Consider the following 10,789-nt stretch of genomic DNA (forward strand, 5'->3'; position numbering starts at 1 on the left):
CTCCTCCCTCCTTCTCTCCCCCTCCCCTGCTCCCTCCTTTTCACCCACACTCCCTCTCCCCTCCTCCCTCTCTCGTTCCCTCCCTCCCCCTCCCTTTCTTCCTCCCATCTCCCTCACTCCCTCTCCCCTCCTCCCTCTCTCCTCTCCACCTCCTCCCTCCCTCTCTCAGACAGCCACACTGTTAGGGATGCGGTCAGGAGAGAAGTAGTAGTAGGGTAGTTTCTTGCCTTCGTTGCGGATCTTGATGACACTGCTGACCTCTGCCAGTCTCTTCCTGAACGACTCCATGGCCTCCTTCACAGGCTTCTCTATGAAGTGCTCATCTGGGTACATCCCCAGGAACAGCTGGAGGAGAGGACACACACACACACACACACACACACACACACACACACACACACACACACACACACACACACACACACACACACACACACACACACACACACACACACACACACACACACACACACACACACACACACACACACACACACACAGGGGTTGGAGGGCTTTCTTTAACATTCAGAACAAAAGCAGACAAACACTGTGTGTGTGTGTGTGTGTGTGTGCGTGTGAGTGTGCGTGTGCGTGTGGTGTGTGTACCTCATTCTCCTGGAACTGACTGAGGGCCCAGACGGCCCCTAGGTGCCAGCAGGACCGGCCGCGGTCAGGGAGACTCTCGATGATGAACTTCACATCTACCACCCCTTTCTGTGTGGGAGGGGGCTTACGCATGGTGGGGGGAGCGTTGGGGATCCACGAGCACCAGTCATACTGATAGACACAGAGTAGACAGACATTAACAGCTAAGGGAAGCTAGGTGGTGCTCTTGTGTCATGAGACCGTAAATAGGCATTTTAACGTCATAGATTTAACATTAACATTTTAGTAATTTAGCAGACTTACAGTTAGACCAGCAAAACAACGCTATGCAGATGTCAATCTGATTGAATCTAGCCCCAAGTCTCACCTGTCCGAAGTTGACAGCAGCGTGGTGAGCTGAGGCAGTGAAGATGATGACAGTCAGGTACTCTGTGAGATCCTCACGTGTCTTCAGGGACTTGGGAAACTCTGCAGAAAAAGTTTCCATATAATCAATCAAATGTTATTTGTCACATGCTTCATAAACAACAGGTGTAGACTAACAGTGAAATGCTTCCTTACGGGTATTTTTTCAACATTGCAGAGTTAAATATAAAGATAAAAAATAAAAACAAATTTGAAATAGTGACACGAGGAATAAAAAGCCTATAATCACCAGAGGAACTATGCTTTCCTCCTTGCCACAGAGTGCAGTGGTCAGCCCTTGCTTAATGCCAAGTTAAGGGGATGTTTAACACGTTTTGGGCGCAACACAGGATGTTTATTTTGACACTTGTTCCACCAGTGAGCCACTAAAAGTTAAGTACATGTCTGCATACAAGGATGTCTGCATAGCTAAATATTGATAATGTTACTGCATGGTCAGCTACGTCTTCCAACACAGTCCAGAGAAAGTGTGTGTTTGTATTGCAGATAACTAAAACAGCATTTTGAAGCAGGCTATGCCATTGTAGTGTTTGTTGGTTATTATGTGTTTGTACCCACCACAGCAGTCAAGGTCCTGCATCCCAAAGCTGCAGACATCTTTAACAAACGCCTGGATCTCCTCATCCTTCTGTACTGTGGCATCACTGTCGTAGTAGATACACACCACGTCCCACACAAAACTAGGGACAAACAAAAATGTAGGGTTAGGGTTGATCAATGATGTGGACATGAAGCTAGGGTTAGTGTTGATCAATGATGTGGACATGAAGCTAGGGTTAGTGTTGATCAGGGATATGGACATGAAGCTAGGGTTATGGTTGATCAGGGATATGGACATGAAGCTAGGGTTAGTGTTGATCAATGATGTGGACATGAAGCTAGGGTTAGTGTTGATCAGGGATATGGACATGAAGCTAGGGTTAGGGTTGATCAGGGATATGGACATGAAGCTAGGGTTAGTATTGATCAGGGATATGGACATGAAGCTAGGGTTAGGGTTGATCAGGGATATGGACATGAAGCTAGGGTTAGTATTGATCAGGGATATGGACATGAAGCTAGGGTTAGTGTTGATCAATGATGTGGACATGAAGCTAGGGTTAGTATTGATCAATGATGTGGACATGAAGCTAGGGTTAGGGTTGATCAATGATGTGGACATGAAGCTAGGGTTAGTATTGATCAATGATGTGGACATGAAGCTAGGGTTAGTGTTGATCAGGGATATGGACATGAAGCTAGGGTTAGTGTTGATCAATGATGTGGACATGAAGCTAGGGTTAGTGTTGATCAGGGATATGGACATGAAGCTAGGGTTAGTATTGATCAGGGATATGGACATGAAGCTAGGGTTAGTATTGATCAGGGATATGGACATGAAGCTAGGGTTAGTATTGATCAGGGATATGGACATGAAGCTAGGGTTAGTGTTGATCAGGGATATGGACATGAAGCTAGGGTTAGGGTTGATCAGGGATATGGACATGAAGCTAGGGTTAGGTTTAGTATTGATCAGGGATATGGACATGGAGCTAGGGTTAGGGTTGATCAATGATGTGGACATGAAGCTAGGGTTAGTGTTGATCAGGGATATGGACATGAAGCTAGGGTTATGGTTGATCAGGGATATGGACATGAAGCTAGGGTTAGGGTTGATCAGGGATATGGACATGAAGCTAGGGTTAGGGTTGATCAGGGATATGGACATGAAGCTAGGGTTAGGGTTGATCAGGGATATGGACATGAAGCTAGGGTTAGTGTTGATCAGGGATATGGACATGGGGCGTCAGGTAGCTTAGTGGTTAAGAGCATTGTGCCAGTAACCGAAAGGTCGCTGGTTCTAATCCCCGAGCCGACTAGGTGAAAAATCTGTCGATGTGCCCTTGAGCAAGGCACAACCCTAATTGCTCCTGTAAGTCGCTCTGGATAAGAGCGTCTGCTAAATGACTAAAATGTAAAAAATGGTTAGGGTTGATCAGGGATATGGACATGAAGCTAGGGTTAGGTTTAGTATTGATCAGGGATATGGACATGAAGCTAGGGTTAGTATTGATCAGGGATATGGACATGAAGCTAGGGTTAGTATTGATCAGGGATATGGACATGAAGCTAGGGTTAGGGTTGATCAGGGATATGGACATGAAGCTAGGGTTAGGTTTAGTATTGATCAGGGATATGGACATGAAGCTAGGGTTAGGGTTGATCAGAGATATGGACATGAAGCTAGGGTTAGTATTGATCAGGGATATGGACATGAAGCTAGGGTTAGTATTGATCAGGGATATGGGGTTAGGGTTGATCAGGGATATGGACATGAAGCTAGGGTTAGGTTTAGTATTGATCAGGGATATGGACATGAAGCTAGGGTTAGTGTTGATCAGGGATATGGACATAGGGTTAGGGTTGATCAGGGATATGGACATGAAGCTAGGGTTAGGTTTAGTATTGATCAGGGATATGGACATGAAGCTAGGGTTAGGGTTGATCAGAGATATGGACATGAAGCTAGGGTTAGTATTGATCAGGGATATGGACATGAAGCTAGGGTTAGTATTGATCAGGGATATGGACATGAAGCTAGGGTTAGGGTTGATCAGGGATATGGACATGAAGCTAGGGTTAGGGTTGATCAGGGATATGGACATGAAGCTAGGGTTAGTATTGATCAGGGATATGGACATGAAGCTAGGGTTAGGTTTAGTATTGATCAGGGATATGGACATGAAGCTAGGGTTAGGGTTGATCAGAGATATGGACATGAAGCTAGGGTTAGTATTGATCAGGGATATGGACATGAAGCTAGGGTTAGGGTTGATCAGGGATATGGACATGAAGCTAGGGTTAGGGTTGATCAGGGATATGGACATGAAGCTAGGGTTAGGGTTGATCAGGGATATGGACATGAAGCTAGGGTTAGGGTTGATCAGAGATATGGACATGAAGCTAGGGTTAGTATTGATCAGGGATATGGACATGAAGCTAGGGTTAGGGTTGATCAGGGATATGGACATGAAGCTAGTGTTAGTATTGATCAGGGATATGGACATGAAGCTAGGGTTAGTATTGATCAGGGATATGGACATGAAGCTAGGGTTAGGGTTGATCAGAGATATGGACATGAAGCTAGGGTTAGTATTGATCAGGGATATGGACATGAAGCTAGGGTTAGTATTGATCAGGGATATGGACATGAAGCTAGGGTTAGGGTTGATCAGGGATATGGACATGAAGCTAGGGTTAGTATTGATCAGAGATATGGACATGAAGCTAGGGTTAGTATTGATCAGGGATATGGACATGAAGCTAGGGTTAGTATTGATCAGGGATATGGACATGAAGCTAGGGTTAGGGTTGATCAGAGATATGGACATGAAGCTAGGGTTAGTATTGATCAGGGATATGGACATGAAGCTAGGGTTAGGGTTGATCAGGGATATGGACATGAAGCTAGGGTTAGTATTGATCAGGGATATGGACATGAAGCTAGGGTTAGGGTTGATCAGAGATATGGACATGAAGCTAGGGTTAGGGTTGATCAGGGATATGGACATGAAGCTAGGGTTAGGTTTAGTATTGATCAGGGATATGGACATGAAGCTAGGGTTAGTATTGATCAGGGATATGGACATGAAGCTAGGGTTAGGTTTAGTATTGATCAGGGATATGGACATGAAGGTAGGTTTAGTATTGATCAGGGATATGGACATGAAGCTAGGGTTAGTATTGATCAGGGATATGGACATGAAGCTAGGGTTAGGGTTGATCAGGGATATGGACATGAAGCTAGGGTTAGTATTGATCAGGGATATGGACATGAAGCTAGGGTTAGGGTTGATCAGGGATATGGACATGAAGCTAGGTTTAGTATTGATCAGGGATATGGACATGAAGCTAGGGTTAGGGTTGATCAGGGATATGGACATGAAGCTAGGGTTAGGGTTGATCAGGGATATGGACATGAAGCTAGGGTTAGGGTTGATCAAGGATATGGACATGAAGCTAGGGTTAGTATTGATCAGGGATATGGACATGAAGCTAGGGTTAGGGTTGATCAGGGATATGGACATGAAGCTAGGGTTAGGGTTGATCAGGGATATGGACATGAAGCTAGGGTTAGGGTTGATCAGGGATATGGACATGAAGCTAGGGTTAGGGTTGATCAGGGATATGGACATGAAGCTAGGGTTAGGGTTGATCAGGGATATGGACATGAAGCTAGGGTTAGGGTTGATCAGGGATATGGACATGAAGCTAGGGTTAGGGTTGATCAGGGATATGGACATGAAGCTAGGGTTAGTATTGATCAGGTTTATGGACATGAAGCTAGGGTTAGTATTGATCAGGGATCAAATCAAATCTAATCTAATTTTATTGGTCACATGCGCCGAATACAACAGGTGCAGACATTACAGTGAAATGCTTACTTACAGCCCTTAACCAACAGTGCATTTATTTTAAACAAAAAAAGTAAGAATAAAACAACAACAAAAAAAAGTGTTGAGAAAAAAAAGAGCAGAAGTAAAATAAAGTGACAGTAGGGAGGCTATATATACAGGGGGGTACCGTTGCAGAGTCAATGTGCGGGGGCACCGGCTAGTTGAGGTAATATGTACATGTGGGTAGAGTTAAAGTGACTATGCATAAATACTTAACAGAGTAGCAGCAGCGTAAAAAGGATGGGGTGGGGGGGGCAGTGCAAATAGTCCGGGTAGCCATGATTAGCTGTTCAGGAGTCTTATGGCTTGGGGGTAGAAGCTGTTGAGAAGTCTTTTGGACCTAGACTTGGCACTCCGGTACCGCTTGCCGTGCGGTAGCAGAGAGAACAGTCTATGACTAGGGTGGCTGGAGTCTTTGACAATTTTGAGGGCCTTCCTCTGACACCGCCTGGTATAGAGGTCCTGGATGGCAGGAAGCTTTGCCCCAGTGATGTACTGGGCCGTACGCACTACCCTCTGTAGTGCCTTGCGGTCGGAGGCCAAGCAGTTGCCATACCAGGCGGTGATGCAACCAGTCAGGATGCTCTCGATGGTGCAGCTGTAGAATATTTTGAGGATCTGAGGACCCATGCCAAATCTTTTTAGTCTCCTGAGGGGGAATAGGCTTTGTCGTGCCCTCTTCACGACTGTCTTGGTGTGTTTGGACCATGATAGTTCGTTGGTGATGTGGACACCAAGGAACTTGAAGCTCTCAACCTGTTCCACTACAGCCCCGTCGATGAGAATGGGGGCGTGCCAGTCCTCTTTTTTTTCCTGTAGTCCACAATCATCTCCTTTGTCTTGGTCACGTTGAGGGAGAGGTTGTTGTCCTGGCACCACACGGCCAGATCTCTGACCTCCTCCCTATAGGCTGTCTCATCGTTGTCGGTGATCAGGCCTACCACTGTTGTGTCGTCGGCAAACTTAATGATGGTGTTGGAGTCGTGCCTGGCCATGCAGTCATGGGTGAACAGAGAGTACAGGAGGGGACTGAGCACGCACCCCTGAGGGGCCCCCGTGTTGAGGATCAGTGTGGCAGATGTGTTGTTACCTACCCTTACCACCTGGGGGCGGCCCGTCAGGAAGTCCAGGATCCAGTTGCAGAGGGAGGTGTTTAGTCCCAGGATCCTTAGCTTAGTGATGAGCTTTGAGGGCACTATGGTGTTGAATGCTGAGCTGTAGTCAATGAATAGCATTCTCACGTAGGTGTTCCTCTTGTCCAGGTGGGAAAGGGCAGTGTGGAGTGCGATAGAGATTGCATCATCTGTGGATCTGTTGGGGCGGTATGCAAATTGGAGTGGGTCTAGGGTTTCTGGGATTATGCTGTTGATGTGAGCCATGACCAGTCTTTCAAAGCACTTCATGGCTACAGACGTCAGTGCCACGGGTCGGTAGTCATTTAGGCAGGTTATCTTAGAGTTCTTGGGCACGGGGACTATGGTGGTCTGCTTGAAACATGTTGGTATTACAGACTCAGTCAGGGACATGTTGAAAATGTCAGTGAAGACACTTGCCAGTTGGTCAGCACATGCTCGGAGTACACGTCCTGGTAATCCGTCTGGCCCTGCGGCCTTGTGAATGTTGACCTGCTTAAAAGTCTTACTCACATCGGCTACGGAGAGCGTGATCACATAGTCGTCCGGAACAGCTGGTGCTCTCATGCATGCTTCAGTGTTGCTTGCCTCGAAGCGAGCATAGAAGTGGTTTAGCTCGTCTGGTAGGCTTGTGTCACTGGGCAGCTCGCGGCTGTGCTTCCCTTTGTAGTCTGTAATAGTTTTCAAGCCCTGCCACATCCGGCGAGCGTCAGAGCCAGTGTAGTATGATTCAATCTTAGACCTGTATTGACTCTTTGCCTGTTTGATGGTTCGTCGGAGGTCATAGCGGGATTTCTTATAAGCGTCCGGGTTAGAGTCCCGTTCCTTGAAAGCGGCAGCTCTACCCTTTAGCTCAGTGCGGATGTTTCCTGTAATCCATGGCTTCTGGTTGGGGTATGTACGTACGGTCACTGTGGGGACGACATCATCGATGCACTTATTGATGAAGCCAGTGACTGATGTGGTGTACTCCTCAATGCTGTCTGAAGAATAACTTAGTATCCACGTGTTCAAGCACCTTATCCATACAGGAATCATTAACCTCTTCTTTTTTAAATAAACATTCATAATATCTCTCGACCGTATCCAGAATCCCCACCAAATCATTAACCTTTTCCCCTTTATCATTAATTAACTCCGTAATATAAATCTTCTCTTGTCTTCTTTTTTCTAAATTCAAGAAAAATGAAGTACACCTTTCCCCCTCTATCGCATATTGCACTCTACTCCTTACAATCGCCGCATTACATTTCTTCTTCTCATATTCATCAAGTGCATCCTTAGCCAGTAAATAATCCTCCACCCCATGACCTTCATCCTTTTCTATACACTCAAGTTCATGTTTAACCTTCTTACGTAGTTCCCTCTCCTTCTTTTTCAAAAAATAATTCCTCTTAACGGCATATTTTATAGTCAATTCCTTACATTTGGTTTTCAGCTCCTCCCACCACAACCCCATATTCACCTCCATTAACTGTTGTCTTTTGGCCTTCCCAATACATTCTGATATCATCTCAATATAATTTTCCTCCTCTAGCAAGCTATTATTTAAACACCACAGCCCACCAGATTTAGTATGTGTCCTTACTCCACAAGAAAATACCATCGCCGCATGATCACTAAAAGCTGTAAAAACATACTTAATTTCTTTCATAAAATTCCTTAAACCCTCATTTACTAAAACCAGATCTATTCGCGTCTGTTTCAACTCCCCTAAAACCACCTGCCTTCTAGAAATTCCTCTCTTGTTCGGATTCTCATCCCTCCATATATCAATCAAACTGTTTTCAAACATAATCTTCCTTAAGACCCCCCTAGATACGTCATTTCTAAAAATAGCTCCCCTTTTCATATCTAATCTATTCATTTTAACATTAAAATCCCCTACTAAAATACAGTTACCCTTGCACCATTTCCCTAATTCTAAAAATAAATTATTTCGCTCTATCTCATTATTCGGCGCATAAATATTTATAATCCTAAAAACCCTATTCATATATTCAAAATCCAAAATTAAAATCCTCCCATTATTATCATTATATATCTTCTTCACATTTTCTACTACATCCTTCCTTAATAAAATTGCAACCCCACTTGAATTTCCCCTGCCATTGTTAACATAAATAAAATCCCTCCATATTTTTTTTACTTCTAAAACACATGCATTATCCCAGTGCGTCTCTTGAATACATAAAATATCTGAATTCTTCATTTGTACTATTCTATTAAATTTTCCCATTGTTCTCAAACCATTTGCATTTATTGACATTATATTTACCATTCTAATAAATAATAAAATAATAAAATATAATTTCATTATCCTCTACCTGTTATCCAGTTTCTTTCCTCTTCCACCCTTTCTCTCTCCCTCTTCCCCCCGCTTTCCTCTTCCTGTATCCTTCCCTCGTTCTTTCACTCTTTTCTCCATCATCCGTGTCCGATATCTCCTCCAAGTCCATGTTATCCAGCCAACTCAACTTCTTGTCACCCTCATCCGTTGTGCTCCCCATGTTCATCTCCGTCTCTGGTATTGTCATCGTTGTGCTCCCCGTGTTCATCTCCGTCTCATGTATAGCCGTCGTTGTCGTTTCTGTTATTGTTCTCAAACTCGAACCCCTCTCCATTTCTTCACCCCCCGAGGTACTTGTTAGTACTGTGCTATCCCCCAAAACCTGTGAGTCCCCCATGCTTCCCCCCAGTCCACTCCCCCCCTCCTCCTGAAAACTCCCTCTTCTTATTTCTGAGTCCATACTACTCCCAATTTCATTCATCTTCTGGTCCTTCTCCCTTCTTCCTTCCTCCGTCTCTCCACTCTCCACCACGTCCTCTCCTCCATCTTCTTCTCCTTCTTGCGACAATACAACTGCTTCCTCGAATAGTGCTTGACTCCCCTCTTCAGCCATAACCTCTCCACAGTTGCACTCCGCCAATCTCTTTCTGCATCCACCACAGAAATTCCTTTCCTTCTCTCCGACACATTCTCTCACATAGTGTCCTTGCTTGCCGCATTTGAAACACTTAAATTCAGGGCAGTCTTTAACTATGTGCCCGGGTTGAATACACAAACGACACACTCTGACCTGTTTGTCATGAAGGACCCTAAAATATTCTGCTCCCTCCATCGTCTCAATTCTTGTAGAGTAAGGCAATGATGTCACTTTTTCTGTGAACTTGACTTTGCAAAAACGTGTCCCATCAACCACCTCCGTTCCTGGCCAAACTCTCCTCCTTATCTCCGATACGGCTGCCACTCCCCATCTACTCAGCTTGCCCAGTATCACACCATCTTCTACATATACTGGGAGATTCATAAAAGACACCACCAATTCCTTCACATTAACATCTCTCGCCAAAATCCTGGTGTCCTTTATCCGTATTCCATCCATTAAACGTTCTTTTCCTTTTCCGTTTCTCATCGTAACTTCATACTTCTTTTCTCCTTTCATTCGGCATCCGTGTATTCTTTGCCATATTTCATTCCTTCTTTATCTTCATTTTTCTTCCGTTGCGCCCTTTCGTTGTCTTTGTCCATTCCGTTTGTCATTTCCATGTTGTCCGTCATAGTGCTTAAAAAAAAACCCGAAAAGAAAAACTCTCCCCCAAGCAGCAAAACTGCAAGGGGGGAAGACTAACCAAACTTAAAACTATTCAACTGCAAGAACAAAAAAAATATATATTTCGAAATCCAAATAATTAACAAAAATAGCTCTCGCGCAAACACTCTTCAGCAAACCCTCACTCACAGCTCAAAACTCGCACCTGTCGTCACTTCTCCAATCAGGATGGGCGTATTCAGGCTGGTATGGCCGTAAGCGAGGGAACAACTCTTGGTACACTATATAAAGTCAATGTGTCACTCACTCTGAAAGTGACACATAAACGTATCCACTTTGTGACACAAACTTAAGAAGCTCAACCCTTGCTTACATTTCCAATATATATATATATATTTGAGTCTTGTTGGGGGGGGGAGAGAGGGCATATCCTATGTTGATTTATGACAAGTTCATTGACTAGGGCCCTATAAAATAGGCGTTGCGGACCGAATCACGGAATCCAGACATTAAACCGAAATTCAACAATATTCAAACATTTATTGAACTTAGTAAGAAATCAACTAAATCTATTCAACTTGTTAGAAAACGCATTCATTTGCCCAAGTCAATCATAAGACATGAACAAAATGCA

At 44.4% G+C, this 10,789-nt stretch overlaps 1 protein-coding gene across 1 annotated transcript; it reads right to left on the bottom strand.

The window, feature by feature from the left end:
* Positions 1 to 165: 165 nt before the first annotated feature.
* LOC311122593 (polyunsaturated fatty acid 5-lipoxygenase-like) lies at positions 166 to 1,712 on the bottom strand (the record flags this gene model as incomplete). Its single annotated transcript, XM_084196935.1, has 4 exons — positions 166 to 345; positions 607 to 777; positions 974 to 1,074; positions 1,591 to 1,712. Coding segments are annotated over 4 exons (574 nt in total), but the record flags the coding sequence as incomplete, so codon positions are not given.
* Between the last annotated feature and the right edge of the window lie 9,077 nt (positions 1,713 to 10,789).

The sequence above is a fragment of the Coregonus lavaretus genome (assembly GCF_964263955.1).
Source record: "Coregonus lavaretus genome assembly, contig: HAP1_SCAFFOLD_3495, whole genome shotgun sequence".
Lineage (NCBI taxonomy): Eukaryota > Metazoa > Chordata > Actinopteri > Salmoniformes > Salmonidae > Coregonus > Coregonus lavaretus.